General features: G+C 38.1%; 1 protein-coding gene across 1 annotated transcript in view; it reads right to left on the reverse strand.

Annotated features, from left to right (window-relative positions):
- Positions 1-275: 275 nt before the first annotated feature.
- Positions 276-26,854, reverse strand: part of LOC127622459 (uncharacterized) — a 41,441-nt gene continuing 14,862 nt past the window's right edge. The window contains 14 exon segments of the mRNA XM_052096564.1: positions 276-1,867; positions 2,126-2,233; positions 6,306-6,476; positions 6,566-6,685; positions 6,794-6,881; positions 7,007-7,168; positions 11,016-11,160; positions 11,327-11,456; positions 13,740-13,771; positions 24,082-24,209; positions 24,799-25,026; positions 25,666-25,732; positions 25,735-26,063; positions 26,577-26,808. Of these exon segments, the coding sequence (XP_051952524.1) occupies positions 1,715-1,867; positions 2,126-2,233; positions 6,306-6,476; positions 6,566-6,685; positions 6,794-6,881; positions 7,007-7,168; positions 11,016-11,160; positions 11,327-11,456; positions 13,740-13,771; positions 24,082-24,209; positions 24,799-25,026; positions 25,666-25,732; positions 25,735-26,063; positions 26,577-26,808 (2,093 nt within the window). The 3' untranslated portion in view covers positions 276-1,714.

The following is a 26,854-nucleotide window of genomic DNA, read 5'->3' on the forward strand; positions in this document are numbered from 1 at the left end:
TGAGGCAGGTGTCCAGGTCCATCACCTAATCTTAACGACTGAGATCTATTGTTCAGGAACACAGGCTGTGGTTATCGCAGGAGTCCATGCTGGCCCTTACAGCTGGAGCTATGAGATGGCATGCATGTAGCTCTGGCTAGACCTGAATAATGCAAAGACAGAAGCCGAGTGATAGAGACTTTAAATGGATGAGAATAGAAAATTAAAACCCAATAACAGACAAGAAATCTAAAGCTGCAGTATTAAAGAGTTATTTTAATCAAATACATGTTTTTCTTCATTTATTCACTTGTTCCAAACCCGTATGACATTCATTCTTCTGTGGAACACAAAAAAGAGACATTTTGAACAATTGTAATAGTCGCTCTTTTCCATGCAATTACAGTAAGTTTTCAAGCTTGTAAAAAGAACAAAATCACTAGTATTATTAAAGTGGTCAATATGAATTGTGTGATATATTCGAAGTATTCAGAAGTCATAGTTTTGTGTTAGGAACATCTCCAAATGTAAGTCCTAATTCACTGATAATCTTCACATCCAGTGAGCTTTTAACCGCACCGACCAGAAAAACTGATTCACTGAATTAAACGGGATCAGTCCAATTTGTGAGCAAATCATTCAGACCGGTTTTGTGAACTAGATTAACCGATTAATTGAAAAGATCAGATTCAAAAGAATAGACTTCGATTCTTCTCTTATGAATATGCCAAAGAACACTAGGCTGGATGTCAAGATTTTCAGTTAAATAGCAACTTAAATTTCAGTCCGTTTCTCACACAAAGCTTTCGTATGGCTTGATAAGATTTGGAATATAGTGCACATCATATGGATCACTTTTATAATACTTGAATGTTGCTTTTTTGTAATTTTAACGCTTGACAGTGTCAGTCCTTGTTTGTTTTACTTACACAGTGCATTCTTCTATTTTTGTGTTCTTCAAGAGAATTAAATGAAGTAATGCAAATAAGGGCAGGTAAATAATGACAGAACTTTCATTTTTGGTCTAACTATTCCTTTAAAATGTAGTTTTAGGGTAAGAAATTATATCCTTAATAGACAGTATAAAGAAAACAAACAAACAAACAAACAAAAACACAAAACAGTTTGAAAACAGAAACAGATATTTATGAAGGTAGGAAATTGCACAGATCCAGCCCAATGTTAACTCCCTAAACGTCAAGATGTTTGATAAAGTTTTAAGTTTGATCAATACAGCACTAAACCAATCTTATATCAGTCCTGAAAGCATGGTAAATGCTGACAATTTTAAGAGTTTACACACTTCTTGTAAAGGGCACCACATTTAGAGGAAAATCACAAGTTTAGATAATATTCCTGAACTGAAATCATCACAAACAGAATTTTTGTCTGAGGTTTAAGTCGATGCTGTGAAGTTCAGAAGGTTTTGCTCGCTGTACACCAGTACATTGATAAAAACAAAATACACAAACATATAAAAACAGGACTATAAAGAGGCTTGTATTCAAAATAGTTTTTCTTGCTGTCAATATAAGTTAAATGTAAAAAGTGGGTGTGACATAAGTCATTTAAAAATGAAAGGCTGGTCAACCAAGCCTTTAAGTCTATTATGACATCATAGGCCCCACCAATCTCTATTAGATCAGAGATGGTGAGGGGATGGAGATTAGTGCACTTGTAATGTATCAGCTGTGCTGTGATGAACAGCTGTCACAGAGTCCTCAGGCTCCTGAGACTAGAACATGGCACTGAACTGAGCTTGAGCCTCATGCAACAGCTTCAGCATCAAAGAGTCGCTTAGTCCACGTATACAGTGCACACGCACAAAACCTGACTGACCTCCGGACAAAACCCAGGTGTATGCATCCATATTTGGGTTAAAACGAACCTACAAGAGAGAGAGAAAGACAAGCTGAATTGATGATAGATGGACATCTTCCGGGTGGAAGAGGTTCAATATGTCTGTTAAAATCCACCCTGGGTAGGAAAGCATATCCAACTGATAATTTGGGATATTTGACTATTTAAAATGTATACATAATACACTGTATAGAGAGTATTGATGTAGTTAGACCACACATAAAATTGTTATAATTTCATAGGGTCAGCTGGGTCTGTGCTACCCTATAGATACATATGATCTCACCTTATAGAGTGCACTTAATGGCATCTGTTCCACTTTAATATCACCTTTATTCTCAGCTGCTTGCATATGCTTCATCATGGGCCGCTCGTTACACTTAGCAAAGTTCCCCTTAGAGATAGAGAAGAATTACGATGTGAACAACTCCAGTGGTTGAGAGAACAGCAGATAACCAGCCATAGAGTAGCTGTATTACCAACACTATTTGCGGCTGTGTATCAAGTACCTCACGATATGATAAATTGAGATAAACAATTCAGTAAATTATATCATAATTGGATCATGCATTTGTGCACTAATTAGTAAATTTCCCAGTTGCTGTTTAACTATTGCTGTGGCTTTCTCCAGACCGCGGACTCTAAGCGAACATGTGCAGCAGGCCGTGAATGGATGGACAGCTGGGAGTGGACTGTTCAAGCATGAGACGGAACAGATGGAGCATCCCCCCTATAGATAAACAGGCTCTATCTATCCATCCATCCATCCTTTCTGTCAATCTATATTTTTTATCACTCTTTCTGTCATCTATCCATCCATCCATCTTTTTTTCTGTCAATTTATCTATCACTTCCTGTCTTCTATAATCCATCCATATTTCTGTCAATCTATCTTTCTATCACTCTTTCTGTCTTCTATCATCCATCCACCCATCAATCTATCTTCTATCATCCATCCATCCATCCATCCATCCACCCATCCTTCTGTCAATCTATCTTTCTATCACTCTTTCTGCCTTCTATCATCCATCCATCCATCTATCTATCTATATGTCTTTTCTGTCAGTCTACTCTTTCTATCTACCACTCTTTGTCTTTTCTGTGTATATCTACCTATCTATCTATCCATCTACAGTATATGTATATCCATTTATCCATCCATCTCTACATACAGTATGTATATACAGTATGTCTTTCGATCTGTACATCCATTCATCCATCCATCTTAGGGGCAAAACAGAGACTATACTAACACACAGACACCGCTCTTAAGCTCCCAACAGTGTGTCTTGTACTCGCTCACGTGTGTTGGGAAAATAATTAAGCCAATAAATCCAGTCCGGCCACAGGCCCTGCACATCCTGTGAGTAATGATCTGTGGAATAGGCTGTAGTGCACAGTAGCTATCACACACAAAGCTCAAATACACAAATACACACGATTGCTATGATATACACACACGGTGTGCCTACTAATGGGTTTTTGTATGGTCTTACAAACCCATACATACAAAAATCATGCTCATCAACCTTTGTACACACAATGGAAAACTGACAAAATTATTTTGTTTGGTATAGAGCTCCAATAGAGGTAAAAGAAAATTGCTTATGTAGCAACAAAAGATCAATACTGTGAATATATATATATTTAACATAATTTCCCATGTCATGAAGAAAATCGCTCTACAGTGATGAAATTAAAACAATGATTGCACAAAAATAATAATAAAAAAAAAGTCTGTTATGCATATTCCTAAGCTGATAATGTGTAATGCCAAAAATTTATTAAATTAGAGAGATGCAAAACAGAAGCATTTTCACTAGTTGTTTCATACTTTTGGACCTCAATGTATATGAAGCCCAGTAAGACTCCATTTACACTTGGAATTAAGATGAATTTTTGGGCGATCCTTTTGAAAAAGTTGGCACCAAAAGACAGATGCAAACAGGGTACAAAACATTTTGAGATTTGCCCACTTCAACCACATTAGAATGTATTGTGATCGAAACTCATTTGATTATATTGGGCACATAGTGTAGATGCTCATCTGCTTTCGAACAGCAGCAGCAAAGCACTGTCTACTCACCTGTGAATCATCTGATGAGCTAAAACAAGAGTTTTAAACTTTTAAATGGTTCTGAAAGAAAATAACTTCCTGATCGCGAAAGTTGAAAAAGCACTTATAATTACATGCACAAAAACTTTACGGAACTTGTGAAGCCTGAATTCGACATTCAGAGACACAGATGAGAGGTGCACATACCCAAAGCTCAGTTAATACAGGTGCACCACTAAAATAACAGAGAATTCAGTTATGCTTAGATAATTGTCTGGTATGAAAGTACCTGTATAAGAACAGTAGTATAATTTGGAGAAACGGTGTGCCAAATATTTTGCCCTTTCTTTTTGTTCTTATACTTTTCTTGAGTATTAGCATCATGCAGTAACACAGTGACATAATGACTGATGTATTATGTCATCATGAAATCAGATACCTTCCCCTTGATATCAGAACACAAGTGGTTAAAGCAGGGATGTCAAACTCATTTTGGGTCATGGGCATGATTGGACCAAGCGGCATTACTTGGGGGCCGAAGTTTATATTATAAATTATGGGTTTGTCAAACTGATTCAAAACAAGAACTTGTGAGCTGGTGAATCACTTTTTTAAAAGTACCAGCTATTAGAGTAATTTAGTCATGAATCGGACTAAACCAGTCACCGTGTTTGCAATAGAATGACGCACTGTGGAGTGGTTGTGGTGTAGTGGGCTAAAGCACATAACTGTTATTCAGAAGGTTGCTGGTTTGATCCCCACGGCCACCAGCATTGTGTCCTTGAGCAAGGCACTGAACTCCAGGTTGCTCTGGGGGGATTGTCCCTGTAATAAGTGCACTGTAAGTCGCTTTGGATAAAAGCATCTGCCAAATGCATAAATATAAATGTAAATGTAAATGCACTGTTTTGATGTTATTTGACCGTGCATACTTTATGTCACCACATTCAATTCAGACTGCAATCTCATACTTGGGTAAAAAATAATTTATTGAGTGATGCTGGTAGTTCAGTGGTGGAGCAAAGGAAAATTGGAGCAGCAAAATACAAATATGCTGTTTTCATAGCTAACAGTGGGGTAAAAATATAAACATTTTTGGCCCAACAACCACAGTGGTTGTGAATGCCCAATTTCACCAGCCAATTTGATTTTTTTACCAGTTCCTTTGGTTATTCATAAAGGTATATTAAACACCACTTCTGAAGCTGTAGTGAATTATGATGACACACATGACAACTCATTAATGTCGCTGCATGTCATTTGCTTTATATGGTTATGTATTCATCCACAAATTCTTGGAATTAAGCAATGTTGAATTTACAATGCGTGTAAACATGAACTGCTCCGTGGAAATCAAGCATACTAAACTTAGAGCAGCTCTTGAGATGGTCTGAGATCATTTGTAGCATTCTCATGGATGACACTGTTCTTGCAATTGCAAACTATTTTCAGATGACTAAAACAGCAGAAGCAGTGAGCACTCGGCATGCATGAGAAGCACTGCAATTATGGGCGGCATCAACGGTTTTATTCGTTCATCTTTTCTTCAAAATATAATAAAGTGTGTTTCTTCAAACATGCATCTTTGTGTCTGACAGCATTTCTTGTCACATCACTCCAACATTTTTATAAGTCACCCGCCACAGAAATAACCCACCACTGCGCATAAAAATCATCCCGTGGGCCGGAGATGAAGACTCGGGTTGTATGTTTGTCACCCCTGGGTTAAAGAGACACATATTATGGCCAGGTGTAAATGGTGAAGTTTCACCTATCCACTTCTGATTGGATTGCCCAAAACACATCTTAAAGAGAACCTATTATGGTTTTTAAACGTGCCTAATTTTGTTTCAAAAGGTCTCATACAATAGATTTACATGTATCCAAAGTCAAAACACACTTTAATTTCCTCATAATTTAAATTGCAGCATTACCTTTTTTTCCCCAGTGTCAAAAACGACTAATTCAATGATCCGTTCTAAAGGATTCATTCTAAACTCTTCCTTTCAGAGAGCATATTCTGCTCTGATTGGTCAAATGTCCCAGTCTGTTGTGATTGGTCTACCGCTTAGTGTAGTGTTTGAGGGCGGGTCAAAGCTTTTCGCAAGCAGCCAGTGAAGACCAGAGGCGGGTTTTTTGTAAACATATTACGTAGGTTAGTACAGGAAGTAAGTCTGGAATTACTAATGACTCGTTACAGGTGTTCAGAATCGGTTCTTTTTTTGGGATTTAATAACTCCATTTGTTGTACACTTTGATTTTTGAAACTTTACAGACTTTTTTACATTCACAAACAGCTATAAAACACACTACATGAAAGGCAATATTTGAAAAACCATAATAGGTGCTCTTTAAAACCAGGTGTAAACAGGGCCTGAGTCATGTTATGTTGTCTCATTGAGTTCCTCACCAGGTCCACGTCGTGAAAGTGGAGGTAGTACTTTTTGATGGCTCCTTTATAGCTCCGTGGCTCCTGTCTGGGAATACTTGTAAGACTCGCACCTTCCTCCTCTTCCTCCTCTTTCTCATTTCCAGGCCTCTGACCGGGTTGAAACTGGACCTGGTCAGTTCTGTAGACTGACTGTAGGGAATGAACAATGGTCAATGTTGATCTTCTATGAAATAATGCATTAGGAAAATGTTGCCCTAAATACAAAACAAAAAACATACAAATCTTCGTCGCTTCATAGAGCTGGGATCGGAGTTCATTTGAGGAATCAAACTAAATAAACAATCTCCACTACTGTCCCCAATAGCAACAGCATTTATCCAATCAGACATAGAAAGACTCTGAATGGGGGAGAGTGAGAGAGAGAGTCTCCATTTTGTCATTATTAGACCATATAGTTAAACGATTTTAAAACATGTATTAAAATGTATAGTTAAACGGTCACTTACCCAAAGAGTGGCTCTTCTGGGACATACAAAGTAAGGCCTTATTCCAAGGTAACCTGAATCAAAATAATGAACCCCATGCTGTCCAAACCTACACACTGCACAAAAAAGATAATTTAATTATAAAAGAAATCCTGTGTTGACTGAAAACTTGTTGAACATCATATAAATATAATATTTAGAGCATCTACAAAAGCAATGGGTAAGCAGACTCACGTGGCATAGCAACACTCCGGAGCGATGAAGATGCCACTCCAAAAGAGGGGCCAGTACACTTCAGGGGACAGACAACGCTTTACCGCAAAGAGTGGTACATAGGTTTTCCTCAGGTCCCACATTTTAGCCATGCGGTCATCTCCGACTGTCACCAACAAGTTACTGCCCAACAATAGTGAATAACACTATTAACATTGAATATTTTGAGACAACTTAACTAAACAGTTGCCCCACTTTTGTGTGTGGTAGTCCTAATTCAGCTCAACAATGTGCATCTTGTATACTATCAACCCACAATTTAGTTTAAACAGGTGCAATTAGGCTGCATCTTCAGTATATAAATTAAATCGTTGTCATTCCTTTCTTCACAAACACAACTCCTTTTAATATAATGCTTATTATGGACTGCGCTTTAGTCACAAAAGTTCATTCTATTTCCCGGCACAATAAACATAATGCTATTACAGTTTTTCTCAATCGCTTTGGCTTGAAATCAGAGTCTTAAAAGTTCAGTGTGATACACAATAGCATTCAGCTAGACAAAACTGTAAGCAGTCAGTCTACAAAAAAAACAAAACAAAAAAAAAATATCAAATTTGTAAATAACAAACATTTCCAGGGTTGACTGCAGTGGTGAAAAAACATCTAAACATTTTGACCAGTACGGCTCACACGATGACACATGTTTTTCATTCATTTTGGTGGCATTGGCCAATTTACTGACACAATAAATAGGTTTTGGAGCATGAATGAAATGTTTTGGGTGAGTTACTACATTTTGCAGACATGCAATAGGGTTATGATGTCCGATAAAACAATTGAACTTAGTTTAGTGAACGTTAAAAAATGTGAAGACCGTTTCAAAAAATGAGCCAAAGCAATTGAGGAAAAACTGTAACGCCCAAGAAGTGCAGGCGGTAAACTGTTTTTTGTGTGTGTGTGTGTATATATACATTTTCTAAAGATGATGGCAGCTGTAACTCATCAAATAATGATCAAATGATGGAGAAAAGCGTTATAACCTGGCATATATCCAAATACATAGTGTAATCAAGCGTACTTTCAGCATTTTAAAGAGATGATTTAGGTGTCTGGATCACTACAGTGGAGTGATGCTGTATTGGAGCCAGATCACAGTGGTCTGCTGCTTTCTTTGCAGTATAGTGCAAAGAACCGGGCCGCAAAATCCAAATTGCATATTGCAAATTGAATTCAGCCCAGATTTTGCGCACACTTTAGCGCAGTTTCCTAATCTGCAAAATTCCTTTAGTGAATTGGACGCTAAACCAGCACTGGGAGGGCGTACAATTAAATGGTGCTTTCCTTGGAGCAAATTAATTCTTAGTGAATTCCCCACTTAATGTTGAGTTGGACTTGTTATCAAACTTTCTATCTAGCATCCATGTCCAATGGATGAAAAATTGAGAATGCCATAGACGTAAAAATAGAACTGGTTCTTGAGGATTTAGTATCTGAACTTGACATGCCATTTTTGAATTCCGGATACAAACATCAACTAAACGTAAGCTTCTGCAGCTTGGTTTTATTGCAGGTTTTACCAAGATTCAACATTCTGTACAAATTCATGCTACAAATGTGTTACATTGTTACACATGATTCCAGATTTTCTACAGTTTCAGTATGGTTCGGGTTTCATTTAAGGCCTGTGCAGACCTCTACCCTGAAGGTCTGCTGAAATAAATCATAGATATTGTAAAAAGCCCCAAATAGGTCATTGTGTCCCCAATCATAATCCAGGGTTGAATTATTCAGGGAAGGTGGTACATCTTAAGGTATGAGGATGAAATGTCCTTGCCTTCCTGGTGGCCCCACTATGTCACACTCTACCTGCATTTTGTAGACACCTGGTATTAACAAACTGCACTGCTGGATTTATGGCAACAAAGTCAAAGGAACACAATGTGCAATTCATCAGGCTCAGCCAACCGGGTTCTGTTACCAGCCCCTACTGAGCCTAGAACGGGGACGGTGACTGGAAGGCTGGGGCCATGATGATTCGAGGGGAGTTGTTTTCTCCAACCCAAGGAGATACATTGCCATCTTAATTACCCTTTTTCACTTCGTTAGTCTTGAGATTCACAGCTCATGAGGCTCTGCCTTGCGTTTCTCATAAGTGTGAATGATGAATTCTTTAAGCACGCTTGAAGAGTTTTTACAGCTGCTAGAGCCTCTCATAAATATGGGAGCAAGTGCATTGAAGGGAAGCAATGAAGATGTCTGGACACGGTGCATTCAAAATAAACTGTAGAGGCTCTAAGTAAATGGGTGTTAACATTGACAGCAATGTGCAGTCACTAAGTTACCAGAAGGCATTCATTTTCAAAAAGAGTTGATGATTTGAGGTGACATTAGTGACCGCAGCCATTGGTGATGTGACAACATTAAGCAGAATAATGCTAATGTAAACTTTATGCAAATTACAGAATATGACTCCTACCAATGGGAGTGCAAACAGTGGAGCTCATGTGGTCTGCATCCACCCAAACCAAAAAAAGGGAGCTGATGTAATGCAAAATTATATTTGGGAGCCTTGATCTGCTTATATATAGTATATAAGACACACTGACAAAGAGCTCAGTGGATTGTGGCCTGATGTTTTGAAGTGGATCTGGTTCAGTGTGTGCCTGAGGGAGAGGACATGGGAACACCCTCTGCTCTTCTCCATCATCTGGACAGTACAAGGGCAAAGGCAAAGCTGATTCATTTCTAACTACAGTATTTGAATGAAGATAAACTAATGATCTGATAAGCAGCATATAATGGTAACAATATAAGCTAGTGCTTTTAAACGACAAGCAACACGTCATCAAAGTGTTGCTGAGACAATTTTGGTTTATATATAGAATGGGCCCAGGGTAGTTTTTAAAGTCTTCTTAGGATTGAAAACCTATGGAATAGACACATTTACCATTTAAAGGGATAATTCACCCAAAAATGATAATTCTCTTTTATATAATTTACTCACACTTAAGCAGTATAAAACTTGTATGTGACAATATGTCATCATGCTCTTTGCATGTATACGTGCTCTGCGCATGTATCGAGTGCAAGGAAGTGTGAACTTCTCTAATTATTGTGCAAAGGATATTATTATTGTAAAAAATAAGTCACATTTTGGTCTGTTTCTCATGCAAAACCAATCATATTGCTTCAGAAGACATGGTTTATACAACTTCAGTCTTATGGATTATCTTTGTGCTGCATTTATGTACTTTTTAGACCTTAAAAATGATGTATCACATTGACTTTATATGGACAAAAACACATCAAATATCCTTCAAATCATCTTTGCATGATATCCACAGAAGACATACGAGTTTATGACAGTATTGGAGTAAATTATGAGAGAAATATAATTATTTGCTGAAGTATCCATTTTAAGCATTTTCCAATGTCTTGTGTGTGCAAAAACTATACATCACTACTAACAATTTGAAAGTCTTCACTTGACTTCACTTGCCCCCATAAGGAGTGGGATAAGGTGTCATTTTCCAAATTAACTTTTTGTAATGTCTCTACCAGACTCGTGAATCAAGTGATGCTGAAACAACACTGCATGAGGGACATTAGTGAAAGGTATTGTATTTGATATAGATTGTATCTGTGTTACTAAATGTGTAAACTACCTGAGAGAGCAGTATATAACATGAATATCATACAGCAAATGTAATCCATATGGATTTGCATACAGTATACTGTGAATATCAGTGAAATGGATTTCAATCTTCCACAATCAAATATACAGTATCAGACACCTTGTTAGCGTAGGAAATCTTTTTACACACAATATGGAAAGGTATCTATCTGGCACTGTTTCGGTTGCTATAGTGTATAGTGACCTTCTGTGTTTTTAAAGGTAAGTTCACTCAAAAATGATCATTCTCTCATTATTTACTCACCCTTATGCTGTCTCAAACTCAAATGGTAAATTGTCTGCACAAAACCTTTAAAGTCAAAGTGATGTTGGATTCGTACAGAGGACTCTCACCTTGAGGCTCTGCACCAGCACAGGGTACGTATGGAATCGTCATGTGCCAGGAAGCAGTGGTAAGGGTAAAGAAAATAAAACCCATCTGAAGACTTGACTTTCTGCAGTGGTGACTTGCTAGTCAGATCCCACAGACCTACCACACCTGGAAAAGAGAAAGAAAAGTGGAACATCACAAACATTGTGATTGGTTTAAAATACTGCAAAATATATACAAAGATATTTTCAGTTTCTGTCCTGGAGTTGGAAATTCTGTTTAAAATAATATTTACACAATATGCCTATAGGCAGTGAATATTTTATGAAATCACCATCATAGAAGCCAGCAGCCAGAAGATTGTGTGGCTTGACATGGAGCCAATCCATAGCAAAGCATATGCCACTTTGGCCTTTATGATCTGCCTGGCTAGAGCCCATTTTCAACGTCAGAACTGGTTTCACCTGCAAACATAAACTACTGTAAAACAGGCTGCCCACTAAAACTGATCTAGAGCAATTTATCCATCTGTAAATGTAATGATGGCATACATAATTAAAAACAACATTTTCTTTCCTGTGTTCACATATTTCCTACTGAAATAAGAAGTTTTAGGAGTACACTTGCAAATGGATGACTTCAAAGCTAACAGACATATTTAAGCCACAAAACTCCAATTTTGATAACACGAGGTCTTTAAAACTAACTTTTAAATGTTCTTAATAATCGACAGTTCTGTGAAGCTATGTGATCTTGATCTGGCATCTGACTTGAGGGAGTACAGGTGAAACTCGAAAAATTTGAATATCGTGCAAAAGTTCATTAATTTCAGTAATTCAACTTAAAAGGTGAAACTAATATATTATATAGACTCATTACAAGCAAAGTAAGATATTTCAAGCCTTTATTTGATATAATTTTGATGATTATGGCTTACAGCTTATGAAAACCCCAAATTCAGAATCTCAGAAAATTAGAATATTACATGAAATCAATAAAAAAAAGGATTTTTAATACAGAAATGTCGGCCCTCTGAAAAGTATAATCATGCATATGTACTCAGTACTTGGTTTGGGCCCCTTTTGCATTAATTACTGCCTCAATGCGGCGTGGCATGGATGCTATCAGCCTGTGGCACTGCTGAGGTGTTATGGAAGACCAAGATGCTTCAATAGCGGCCTTCAGCTCTTCTGCATTGTTTGGTCTCATGTCTCTCATCTTTCTCTTGGCAATGCCCCATAGATTCTCTATGGGGTTCAGGTCAGGCGAGTTTGCTGGCCAATTAAGCACAGTAATACCATGGTCATTGAACCAGGTTTTGGTACTTTTGGCAGTGTGGGCAGGTGCCAAGTCCTGCTGGAAAATAAAGTCAGCATCTCCATAAAGCTTGTCTGCTGAAGGAAGCATGAAGTGCTCTAAAATGTCCCGGTAGACGGCTGCGTTGACTCTGGACTTAATAAAGCACAGTGGACCAACACCAGCCGATGACATGGCTCCCCAAACCAACACAGACTGTGGAAACTTCACACTGGACTTCAAGCATCTTGGATTGTGTGCCTCTCCATTCTTCCTCCAGACTCTGGGACCTTGGTTTCCAAATGAGATGCAAAATTTGATCTCATCAGAAAAGAGGATTTTGGACCACTGAGCAACAGACCAGTTCTTTTTTCTTTAGCCCAGGTAAGACGTTTGACATTTGAAGCCCATGTCCAGGACCCGTCTGTGTGTGGTGGCTCTTGATGCAGTAACTCCAGCCTCAGTCCACTCCTTGTGAAGCTCCCCCACACATTTGAATGGCCTTTTCCTGACAATCCTCTCCAGGCTATGGTCATCCCTGCTGCTTGTGCACCTTTTTCTTCCACACTTTTCCCTTCCACTTAACTTTCTATTAATGTGCTTTGATACAGCACTTTGAGAACATCCAACTTCTTTTGCAATTACATTTTGAGGCTTTCCCTCCTTGTGGAGGGTGTCAATGATGGTTTTCTGCACAACTGTCAGGTCAGCAGTCTTCCCCATGATTGTGAATTCAACTGAACCAGACTGAGAGACCATTTAAAGGCTCAGGGACCCTTTGCAGGTGTTTAGCTGATTAGAGTGTGACACTTTGAGCCTACAATACTGAACCTTTTCACAATATTCTAATTTTCTGAGATTCTGAATTTGGGGTTTTCATAAGCTGTAAGCCATAATCATCAAAATTATATCAAATAAAGGCTTGAAATATCTTACTTTGCTTGTAATGAGTCTATATAATATATTAGTTTCACCTTTTAAGTTGAATTACTGAAATTAATGAACTTTTGCACGATATTCTAATTTTTCGAGTTTCACCTGTATTTTGAGCTGCCATCATTCAACAAATGTTTGCATAGGTCCTTCACTCTATTTTCTGTGAGACGTTCTTTTGACAATGACAGCTAATTTCCAGAAGATCGTCTTTTGAATGCACGAAAATGTTACACTGACAGCCCATCAGCTGGACCAGATAAGCCAAACTGAGAACAGATTTAGTAAAATAAATGTCACTTCAACTGTGTATTGGAGCCAGTTAAAATGTGATCAGTGAAAATTGGGTGAAAATTACATATCCCGAGCAAAGCTATTGACATTTTTCCTGTAAGTCAGATGCTTTAGTTCCAATGCAATGAATGTGTCATATGCCACTTAATATGTGTAATGGGACAAAGGCTGAGGTCTTATTTGCAAGAATGAGATTCTTGCTGACAGAGTGGATATTGACCTACCCGGCATATCAGTGGTGCTTGGCTGGTTCCTCCTATTGAAAAACACATAAATGTGTTTATCAATGCTGTGCACTTATAGAGCAGCATTTCAATCAAATACAAAATAACATTTATTAAGCAAAACAATCAAATCTAAGGAAAAAGGATCAAATGACATGTGCTTAACTAAAATAGTGTTAAGTGGAAACTAGCAGCATTTTAGCTGAGTGTTATAATTCAAAGAGGTAATATTTATTTTAGCATTTTATCTTTATCCTTTATTGACCAAAAAGTCATAATTTAGGGTTTCATGACCATTTTCATCTCCCTGTGATGCATTTTGCTGCTTTGCAAAGAATTTTCTGTGAAACAGTCTGTGCTGAAACATGCCACTTAGTTTGTTAAGACCAGACTGAAATGATCAGGGATTTTACAAAATAGTAGTTAAAAATAAACTTCAGTCGCTCATTGCTTAGTGGAAGGTTTGACGAACTTTCCCACATATTAATCTCTTATCCACATACTAAGTTCTGAATGTTATAAAGTATGTTTTCACAGTAGCCTACATCAAGCTCTTTTATCTGGAAAGCTCAAGACATTTTTGATTTATTATTATATGACCTCTTTAAGGATCAATGGTTAGAACCAAGGGCGTAGCAGCCACGGGGGACGTGTGGGACACATCCCCCGCACTCTTTAAAAAGGTGATTTTTGTCCTCCGCACTTTTCCAAGCTAAACCCATTCCGAGTCCAAATGGTGGATTTGTATACAGTATTCTTTTCGTGTTGTTACTTTGGGCTGATTGAGAGACCATCCAGCCAATCGCAGGTGAGTTTCATGGGCCAAACCACCCTTACATAACAGGCCGTCAGTCAGACAGTCTAATCAACACAGCTCCATTCATTTCTACAAAGATGCTTTCAACAGTGCTCATTTATCCATGTTTCTTATCGGCATTGATGTTGATCTAATTTAATAATCTAGAGATGAACACACAACGAGAGTTCTTTATCGGCATATCTTTCTTGATAGGCAGTATTACATGAAATGCACTGCAGAAAACAAAAACCAAAAGGACTTTGGTTCTTTTAAGCATTGTAAGTGGAGTTTATTTCAGCACCTGTGTCTTCATTAAGTTATGCTTTTTACAATATGCTTGTGAGGTAAAAGTTTGATTGGTTGTTTTTGCCAATTTAAGCAGATTACTAGATCTGTGTTAAATATGTAAAGCTATTTTTAATATAATTGTTTTTTACCTCTATGTTGGTGTGCAGTCAACAAACTGTAGGAAAAAAGATCTGCTGTGTTCTTAGAACACTTTTTACAGAAAAGCATCTTGCTGAAGTCAATAGATATGTAGACACACTTTTTTTATACATAAAAACGTACAGATGTTATTGAAACTCAATAACTTATTATAAGACTATTATTGATGTCTTTTGATAAAAGTCATGTCAGCAGCTCACACACTGTAGGGAAATTATAGATTTGATTTGTTCTTATAATGCTTAAAATCCTCTACTAAAGTATCTTCGTAGGTCAGAAGAAATACAAATTTTAAAGGACAAAAATGTTCTTTTGATTGTTGATTCAGTGACTAACTAATTTCAAACAAGACACTCATTTGTCACCACTTTCTGGCATCACCAGAAATGGTCACTGAATCTTTAAATTAATCTGAACTAATTTTGGTGAACATGGTCAAAACACTCGAGCCACTTGGATACATTCAAATCCCACAATGCACAATCACAGAGTAAAAAATACATTTGTGCACATTAAAAATTTTCATTATTGTAAATGATTAAATAATGTATTCAGAAACAGCTTGTGCTCAGTCTTTTATAGTCATGAGTGAAACAATCAAGTGCTCCACAAGATGCCCTTTATTTTTGCAGCTACTTTTGCAAAATTTTGCAATTATTTGCAATACTGTAATCTTTAAAATACTACAAATATTAAAAGTAAATAATATGTATATATTGATATATAGTGTAAAATATTAATATTACACACTTTTAAAAATTGACTGCTCCCCCCTGATTAGAACCAATAGTAAATGTTAATTTAGATAAAAGTAACTTAGATTTTTAACAAACAGTATAATATATGCCACAAAATCTAAAAGTTTGTCATTGTGCAGAATTTTATTTGAACTTTCTTTTAGACTGAATTGAGTGAGGCAGTGTTACAAAATTAATTTTTGCAGCCGTGTTTGTGGAGGTGGCAATGTATTTTGAGAAGACAAAAAAAAAATTATGTTTATGAGAATCGCTCAATATCTCCACAGGAAGTGGGAGTGTGTATCTGGCAGTAGGTTTACAGATGAGAGGATTGGAGTGCTTTATAAGAGCGAGAACACTGAATCTCACCATAATGCAATGGCACACCATGACACTTCCAGGTTGTTTCTGCCAAAGCGTCAAGTCGCTGTGCAAACTATATGTTTTGTAGAAGTTATGCATCCAACCATAAAGTATTTTAGATTTGTTAATTTTATTTGACTGATCAGGAGCAATCAATGTACTTGATCAGTTTGTTTCTTCACCAAATGAACTTGAATGAACAATGAACTTAATGCTTCTAAAACAGTGGCTCTCAACCTTTTTTGGATGAACACCCACTTACTTCATTCCATAAAGCATCGCACCTCTGATCTACTCATTCATGCAGCGTGGCAGACAGCCCTGACCAAGGGCCCTTTTTCTGGTCTGACTACGGTATTTTTGATTGACAGGCCTGGCTGAAATGGGTGTCAGGTATTGGGCTGAAATTCATGGCTTCAAACACTAACAACTGTGTAGTGATGCATCTTTTTTTGTCATTTCAATTATAGATTCTTGTCTGATGAAAACAAGCCAGTAAATTCTCCACTGAGAAGGGAGTAGTCAACGTTTTTCTTCTCCCCTTTTACAGGTTACCCTTTCACTCCAGACAAAAAAGCTTTTTGAATTAACTACCATAAACCCGCCAGACTCTAGCGCACATAATGCCGAGTGTAAGTGTGGTTAAGCGTTTTATAAGCAACCCATTTGACACATACCCTATAATTGCTATCATAGGTCTTCTTCAAATCAATAAACTAACCAATAATCCATCTTTCCATGAAATGTTCAATTGAATGGCAAATGTAATCTTTATAATATAATTTCCAAAATGAATTTAGGATATTAGAAAGAGAAAAAGGACAAAAACCAACAAGACAAAACAAAACACATACTGTAAACAAACACAAAAATACAAAACACAACATGAATATAAAAAAATATATATAAAAATCTAAAACAAGCAAGAAACAGAACAAGAAACAAAAAAAAAAAATTAAAAGCACAAAAAACAAGAAAAAATATTTTTTTTAAAAAGAAAATTGTAAAAACAAACACACACAAAAAAATACAAATAAAAACACAACACAAAATAACTGTAGAAGTCTACAGTCAGTAATGAAGGGCAGTTTTCTGAGGTTGGGGAAAAATTCTTGGCCAGAGCTCATTGCTGGTCACTGACCAAAGATTCCTAGAGAAAGTGAGTTCAGTAAGAACCCAAACAGATGCACAAACTGCCTGCCAACTGGAAATAGTGTTCCCAGAGCCCGTTTTGCGAGAGTCAATTTCTGTGCTAATATCAGAAGAATGAAAGAAAAAAAGAATAAAAATCAATCAGAGAAGGAATAGCCTTGGAAAGGTCATACAATTCTTTTTTAGTTGGAAAATATCAAACTATTTCATCAGAAAACCAGAAATCATAACATACATTTTCTGAAGAACAAGAGTGGAGCTTGCCCATACAAAACTAGCTGCTACGATGCTAATGTGTTCTGAATGGTTGCTAGATGTTTGCTTAGTGGCCCAAGTCAAAAGAGGCCAGCCCTAAGTCTTTATATTAGAGGTTGACCGATTTATCATTTTTGCCTATTAAATAGGCACCAATAGTTGCTTTTGGAACTATCGGTTATCTACAAAAATCAAGAAAATTTATATATATATATATATATATATATATATATATATATATATATATATATATATATATATATGTTTATGCACCAAGTCCCATGTTAAGCACCAAATCTTCCTTTTTAGGTTATTATTGGGATTTTAGTTGCACAAACTGCATCTGAGATTTCATTCAATTTGGACTCTTGTAGCCTCTATGTCTGGGCCACATCATCACAAGATTGACTAAGATCATTTAACGCATATCTATATCGATTATAAAAACTATTGGCTGATTAACTATTTCAGCAAAATCCATTATCGGTCGACCTCTATATTATGGCTCAGGTCCCAACTTTTGAGTAAGTTTACAGGATTTATTTTTCACCAATTCATCAATCAACCAACAAAACCTTAATCCAATTGCGTAGAAAAGTAGCACACCCCTCTTAAGCAAGCCACATGATTTGAAGTATCATTAATGTCCATAGCACAAACTGTGTGGGATGAGTGATGAAAATGTAATATTTAGGGGGAGTGTTCAAATCCCTAATCTCAAGTATGAGTAAGCAAGTTATACAGATACACGTAGTAGCGAGAAAAAACAGCTCGCAGTTCAAGACAAGGATTTCTTTCTCTCAAATTCCTTTATTTGAAAGTGTCCATTAAGATCCAACATCCCCTAACAGCTTCAGTCCTTAGAGAGAGAGAGAAGCGCATTTGTTATATTCAAACAGCTTCTTTAGGCCTCAGGAATGTGTAATTACCATGCATTGCATCTTAGAGTAGAATAATGGTATAATATGCTGGAAGCACAAAAAAACAAAAAACAGAGAAGGTTAATTAATGGATGTAGGCAGTTGGCTTCTTATCTCCCCAAGAGCAGGGCCCAAGTCTGCAAGACAGAGGTTCCCAGAGGGACCAGAAGATGGACCTAAGGGCTGCTAGATCATGAGGTCATGGAGGGATTGCAGGAGACAATTCCAAATTATGTGTGTAATTATTCATTTATTAGTGCATACTTACCCTCATGTTGTTCCAAACCCATATGACTTCCTTTCTTCCATGGAACATAAAATGCAGAATATTAGCCTCAGTCATCCAGTTCCATGGATGAAAAAATCATATGGGTTTGGATGGAACAAAATAAGGGTGAGTAAATAAGGGGAGGATTTGGAACTATCCATTTAACATAAAATTATAATCCCATTGGAGTAACCTGGGGTTCACTGACTTTCTCAAGAACAACTGCAATAGTATGGTTTGCCTCTTTTTGGGTTTAAATCGGCAACTTTCAGTTCCCAGCCTTGATCTTTAACCAGTAGACTACATAACCCATTATAAACATATTAGCCGCTTTGCAATATGATGGATTGGTAGTCTGTATGCTCTATCAATTAAATTATGATGTGCATTCATCATGTTAACCCAAGGCTGGGATTCGGATTCAGAGAGTAAACTCAGTACCGCCATATGAATGCTTGAGGGAGTGTGTTCAACACACTGTGGTCTCTTTCACAGATTTACTGCCTCTTGTCAATTGTTTGCATCATCTATAACTGTCAACAGGATCTACATAGTTGTTCAACCATTAGATGGGGTACTCGATATCCAAACTTACAGTATATACAGCAGCAATGTCCATTAAATGCCCAGAGGTCAGTGGTTCAATGATGGGGTTTGCCAAGCTCAGTCATTGAAATTTTACAATTAATAGAAGATTCCAAGCCATAGGTCTAATTCAGTTTTTCCCAACCCTGTTCCTGGAGTACCCCAGCACTACACATTCTGGGTGACTCCCTCATTTTACAAACATGATTGACAATAACTGGATGGAAAGTGTGAAGTGATTTGTTTGTACAATTATATTGACTACAATAAGAGGTCTATTTCAATCTAGTTTTTGCTAGAACATCCACGGACTGTCCACATTCCATTCGCTGACCGTTTGATAGATGTTGAACACAAAACTAGAAAGTACTCTCACGATACAGAAACTCTAACTGGACTATATGACTTTATGCAACTTCCAGGAGAAAGGGCACACAGGTTAGACTGCTGGGAAACATGGCAGGCTGATAAAATAAGAGCTTCTGAGGATGAAATGCATACTCTATTTGACAAAGTTTTACAAGTTATTAGTCAAATCTTTGAAAGATATTCAGAGTTTTGTTTGAAGCAATTATTAGCAAGTAAACTAGACATTCACAAGCAGAAATGTGTGTTGTGCTTTGTTTTCCAAGTTACTGTATGTCTGTGAAATAATAATCAGTACATATTACTTTCTGTTCAGCCATTTTCCACTATTTCACAATTTTCATTTTTGTCTATTCACTATATTTACTTTCTGTTTTCTATACAACACCTATTAACTATTAAATTATATTTTTTGATGCTGGACTATTACAGTATCATTGATTTCAGATTTAACCATTGCTACACAGCATGTAAACTTTCTGTCAGAAGGGTGGCGGGCTTCTCCCTTAGAGATAGGGTGAGGAGCTCAGTCATCCGTGAGGAGCTCGGAGTAGAGCCACTGCTCCTTTGCGTCGAAAGGAGTCAGTTGAGGTGGTTTGGGCATCTGGTAAGGATGCCCCCTGGCCGCCTCACTAGGGAGGTGTTTCAGGCACGTCCAGCTGGGAGGAGGCCTCGGGGAAGACCCAGGACTAGGTGGAGAGATTACATCTCAACACTGGCCTGGGAATGCCTCGGGAACCCCCAGTCAGAGCTGGTTAATGTGGCTCGGGATAGGGAAGTTTGGGGCCCCCTGCTGGAGCAGCTGCCCCCGCGAACCGACTTCGGATATGCGGTTGAAGATGGATGGATGGATGGATGGATGGTCTCTGGACCAGAATTTTGGCTGTGTTAGTCAAAGGTATGGCTACTAAAATTAAACGCTAAGGTACACTTTGTTTTTCCACATCGAGCACTCAGCCTTTCAACCTGAGACCAGAGCATGACTGTTGTGTAATTTGCTTTCATTTCCCTTTTTGATTTGTAACTAGTAGCACCTAATAAACATGCCAAAACTGTTATTAATTTTTTCTAGGGCAAATAGTCTTCCAAAAATGTATATCAACACATCACGTCAAGCCGGTTCTTGCCTCCTCCCTTCCATTAATCCCTTTACACTGGTGCCGAAATCCGGGAAGGAGGAGGGATGCGCCGTTGTGGAGTTCTCTCCGCTACCATTCACCCCAAAGGAGCAGCCGCAGCCATCCGCCAGAGGACAGAGGAGCCCGGCTGCCTGGAAGAGGAGGAACAGCCTCCGACCGCGAGGGGAGGAGGGGCTTCCAACCAACCTCCTGGAGCAGTTACCGCTGCCAGGGGCAGGGGAGACCCCTACGTCCACCAAAAATGTGGCTGGGCGTTCCGTCTGCCAGGGGCTGGAGGACTGCCTCCGATCAGCGTGGGGAGGCATGGCTGTTGTCCATTAGAGGGTGGAGGAGTGAGCCGGGGACCAAGTTACGGCATATCGAAGAACCGGCGAGTAAGTGTTTTTTTCTCTCTCTCTCTCTCTCTCTCTCTCCCACTGCCGCTCTTTTAAAATGTTTTGTTAATTTGGCACGATCGCCAAATTAACATGTGTACACGGCGTGTAGGTGCCACATTTTTTGTTCCCCTCCCCTCGTCCCCTCCCCTGATCCAGCTAGACGGGGATGACCTGCTGGCAGACGGGGCACAAGGCACGCCATGCCGGGGGCTTCCTGGCCTGAGAGAAATGGGGTAGAAATGTGGCAGGCTGTAGGTCAGGGCCGGGTCGTGATTCTGCACACCCGGCCCCTAATTTGGCTGATTATCTCAAGAGGGATAAGGGCCAACTGGAGATGGCAGTGCGACAGAGAGAGAGAGAGAGAGAGAGAGAGAGATTTACGGACAGTTGTCCGACACCTGTGTGTGTGTTTGTCTTTTTGGTTCAGTTTTACATTAAACTATTTATATTGTCAAGCTGGTTCTCGCCGTCTCCTTTCCATTAATTTTTGGTGTGCTCTGGTATATAAAGGTTTATAAAGGGCTTGTAACTGAATGATTGTAGGGTCAAACCCTGCACAAGGTGATCCATTATCTATCTTCACTGGGTTGCTCCAGTGGTACTGTGTCCGTAATAATATACTATAAGTTGCTTTGAACATAAGTGTCTGCTAAAATAGTATTACTAGTATACCAATTACCTAGATAAAGTATTTTCTGACTTGTAATTCAATAGCTCATAAAACAGAATCAGCTAGGTGGAGAGATTCATATAATTGTAGATTAGCGGCATTTCACTGCTGTGAAAAAATGGTGCACTAATGAAATGCCTGAAAGCAGTTAAACTCATATAGGCACTAGACCCTTCCTTCTTTCAAGCTATCTCAGTGAGACTATGATAAATGAGAGGCCCTTGGAGGGTAATCTTGTGCAAACATACACAAACAAATTCACACACACGGTCCAGATAATGTGTGTTTAATACCAGTGTAGAGGACGAAAGAAAAAAAGAAAAAATGGGGAATGATGCAGTAGATGGCAGGTTATCAGTCTGTTCGCAGCCCTCCCTGAGGAAAGAGCATTATGGGCTCTCATGGGACAATCAGCCCACACTGGCTTTTTCATCAATGCATTTTGCATTAAGATGTGCGATGGGACACAAATAAAATCCTCTGATCCACATTTAAGTGCTTGAATATCTTGACAAGATTTTTATTTTCACTATTGTAATTTACATACTGTTGAATGTCAACAAGAAAATAAAACTGACCCCATATACTTTCCTAATGCATATTCCTGGTCTTAGTGTGAATGATTAATCAGTGCATGTTATACTATGCTACACCAACATCTCACTCTAAATTGACTTTTCTTGCAGATGTCATTTAGGCCACACTAGCTACTGGATAATATTAACCAACAGCCAAATAGCTATTTAGGCATTGTTTTAACAAACAGTCTGGATCCACTGTGGTATGTAATGCCCACTTTTTACAATAAAATAAATTCCAGATGGATAAAATCAAGTCCCTCCCTTTATTTCTTCTGGTTAAATGTTTCACTTGGCAATATGTAACATTATGGAATTAAAATGGGTTGCAAATGGCTATTAATGTTGACTTTAAGGGGTTTTGGAATCAATATCATTCCTTGAAATTTTGAGATATATGAGGTAATTCTACTGTGATGGACTGGCCACCTGTCCAGAGTGTTGGGATAGGATCCAGCACTACCCATGACCCTACATAGGACAAGTGGCTATAGAATATGGAAAGAGGTCATTCTACTATAAAAACATACTGTATATTTCAGAACTCAAAACCTAATACCAATGCAATAAAAGCATTAATTGAAACCAAGCTGCAAAAACACCTCGTTCTACATGAACAGTTTAATATATGTGGATGCAATGTGTTGGATGTGCTTTGTGGAAACACTGAAATTTAGTTTTATAATGTTGTGGAGCTTGTTTTATTCTCTTCCTATTGAGTTTCAAATATGGCTGTATTCAAGGGGCTAAACAGTTTTAGCCAATCATAACAGTGTGCGTTTACACAAGTATTAAGGAGGCGCCCAAAACCAAGCATTTCAGACAGAGGGCAAGAGACAGGGTGGAAAATTATCATATACTGTATAACTAAATTATGACTACTAAATTACATTAGTAAAAAACTTTACTAACATTATCGGTGGACCTCAGGGAAGATAATAAAAATAATGCCATGACGTGATTATGACTGCATAATGGGATTTAAAGCACATATGACTGCCCATGTTCCCATCATTGCCTTTTTTAGTATTCAGAGACTTAGTCCTGACTAATAAGCAACAGTGTGAACTTTGCCAGTACATGGAGGTTAGTTAATCATAACAGAGGTTACCGTATTTACATATAGATGTATTAAAGGTACAGTAGCAAAAACAGCCTGTTTAATTCTATGGGTCAGACAGAGTGTGGAAATGGTTATGTAAATCTAAATGACTGTTTTAGATGGAAGAAAGACTGACATTATAAGTGGACTTAAGGCAAGAACAAATAAAGTAATGCTTCAAAAGTGTGTGATATGGCCCATTTGAGAAGTCACAAACATGTATTCGCAAACATTTATCCTCTCACAGTGAAATCAAACTTTGGTTTATTTAGTCTTCTTTGAGACAACTGCATATAAATGTACGCCTCCATGATGAGAGGTGTTCTCATTGGTAGATGATCTCTAATTGTAATATCAATTTCAATTTCTATGTTGAACTACTTAAACTAAGTTTTCAAGTGTTTGTTAAACATGAACCAAAAGCATGAAACAAGATGCACACAAGAAAACAACATTAGTGTTTGTTTTGTGGAAGTAAAGGGAAGGATCTTTTTATACTAACTTAATTGGGGCTCTTCTGTCTTGTGCTGCCCTCTTCTGCAAGAACCAGTAAATTGCACAAGTGCATTTCACCATTCACTCACCTTTACTCAGATGGTGTGCTGTAAGGGCTTCTGGGTGAGGAAGACTGTAGACCCTGATGGTTCCATTAGAGAAAGCTGCAGCTAGAAGTCCTAATCTAGACATCTGTAGAGTCTGATAAAAATTAAAACAGATTTACACAAGGGCTTAGATTCCAGGTATTAAATGAGTGCGCGCGTTTTAAAAGTGAGTGTGAAGAATTGCAGACGGCAGCCCAAAAATGCTCCAGAGTTGAAGAGGTTAACCCAGATCCCCTTGCATCCCCAGACTAACGTCAATTTTGAATAATCTTACAGATGCTGGTAAAGTTCAGACATTTGCTTGCACACAAAATCTTCACCTATAATTTCATTTCTTATCTTTTCTTGGTGGAGGGCCGTTGTTTTCCTATGTAAACATGCACTAGAATGGACATCTCTGACCACTGCGCTGCATCTCACTGTTTTTCAGCATCTCATGCAGGAGATCTAAAACTTCTAAAAAAAAGATGTCTCAAGACACATATGTTCTGCTCCAAAAAAAGATGGAATGAAAGTGAATAGTGACTAAGGCTGTCAGCCTCAACATTCCTATCTCCTTTTGTGTTCCATGAAAGAAAGTCATATCGTTTTGGAATGACATGAGGCTGAGTAAACGACAACAGAATTGTCATTTTTGGGTGAACTATCCCTTTAAAACCAAATTGTTGGAACAGTTTACAAGTGTCTTATCTAGTTGACCTGCTTTTGCACTGAAGGCTTCAGAAGTCCCACAGCTGCAGTAAGACAGGCCCTGTGTGCAGCTGGTTGACTTTGTGTCTGTCGTCCATGCCCTCGTGGCAGTAGATGGTAGCATACTGTGATCCTGCCGCCCCGTCAGGACACGGGCACCACTCCATGGATCGCACGGGACCCCCCACAAAGAACAGAGAGTCCCAGCGAGAAGCTTGATGTGGCAATGATTCAAACCTGCAGATGACAAGACAAAACTGTATTTGTCTTACACAATTTCAGATGGTGCTCAGAGAGGCTGCCAAGGTGCTTTAGCATCCCATTTGTTTGGTTTTCTTTGTTAAACTCAAAGAGATGTTGTAAAGACAGTTAAAATTATGTTCATTATGTGTTGCTGGTATTTGTGTTAACATGTTTTTGTTTGTATTGTGTTTGCATTGGCACAAAGACAATTTTTTAAAATATCTTATACTTGGGAATTAAAGGGCTTTTATAAACTTCACATTTCAACCTTTAAACTCTCAAAAAATTGGCCCCATTCACGTGCCTCACTGTAACCTACATTCTTTGCTTTTTTTAAAGAAAAGGACGGACAAGTCAAAATATTTTTTTTGTGGTAATCAACATTACAAATGCTGTCAATTGAGCTTAACTTGTATTGAACATGGAATATTCCTTTAAGAGTTCAAATTTATGCAAAGGCAGAGCAATGGGAGTGCAAATGGCAGGAGCTCATGATAATGCAATGGGGTAGGAACGCCTACTTGCAAACAAAAGTATAGCATCTTGTTTATCAAGAATTAAATCAGTGTCAATGTGAACTCCCCTTTAAAGAAGCAAAGCGAATTAGTTTTAACTTTATATGTAATATTTTACCTATTCATCCTCTGCAGTTCAATCTTTCCTTTGATGTTTTCTCGTGTAAAAGTGAAAGCAGCAGATGTTTATGGGTATATGATGTGGACCATAGACTCACAAAACGTCCTTTAGACTGTCTGTTTCGGCGCTCCATGTCCAAGCTCCATGACAAAGCCATGTCTGGCTCCGAATCCTCGTCATCTTCGTCACTCTCTGCCTCTTCATCCTTTTCTGGGGTGAAATCCTCATCATCTATGTCGCTGTTATAACCTGGAACTTTTCTCTTTGTCCCCTTCCCTCTTGCTGTGTCGTTCTTCTTTGACTTGCTGTCCACTTTATTATGTTTGTTCGTGTCTTTCGTTGAGGACTCTGTATGACCAAGATCCTTGACCAGGTTGTGGAGATAATCTAAGGCACTAATCGTGATTAAAAAAAAACTATTTATGTTTGTACTGTTTTCCTGTGTGTTACATGATTTATATCTTGTGGTTATACTTTTGAAACATTTCTATTTTACAAACAGATGTTTTGATCTGACACAGGCAATGTATTTAAATAAATATTCATGAAACATGAGCAGAACAAATGTATGTGGAAATCATTAGTAAAAAAATTCTTACAATACCCATACACATTTGGTCTGCTCATGTTTCACATAAAAAGGACACTTTCTGTGATCACTGATGTTTTTGGAGCAAGATAACTTTAATCTTGCTTCAGGGTTGCCATGCATAGCTGCCCTGATATCCGCTCTCTTTCTGAGAGTCTTAAAACATTAGAAGAACAGTATTGATATTTCTGTAAACTGGACATAATAGAAAAGCCTTTTACATGTTTTTACACTCCAAATGTGTCCCAATATGTTCACACATTTTGCATACAACATGCTTTATGAATTTTGATCAACAGTATAAAACTGAAGAGCATACATTTTAGCAGCTCTCCTCTTGGGCCGACCACTAGCAGTTAGTTCAGAGGTATCCAAGGTTGCAGAATTCTCATGATGGGATAGAATCAGTGGAATGATCTCCTTTTTCCTCCTTTTGGCAGGGGTCTTCTCAATACGGGGGTTTGCATTAGGACGCCCTAGCTTCTTCTGGACTCCCTCTTTGTTAAGCAGACTCTCCTGGCCTATATCATGGGGAACTTGGGAGGAAAATTCTTTCAACATTAACTCACCCTCATGCCATCACAGATGTATATGACT

This window comes from Xyrauchen texanus, chromosome 28, assembly GCF_025860055.1.
Source record: "Xyrauchen texanus isolate HMW12.3.18 chromosome 28, RBS_HiC_50CHRs, whole genome shotgun sequence".
In the NCBI taxonomy this organism is placed as follows: domain Eukaryota; kingdom Metazoa; phylum Chordata; class Actinopteri; order Cypriniformes; family Catostomidae; genus Xyrauchen; species Xyrauchen texanus.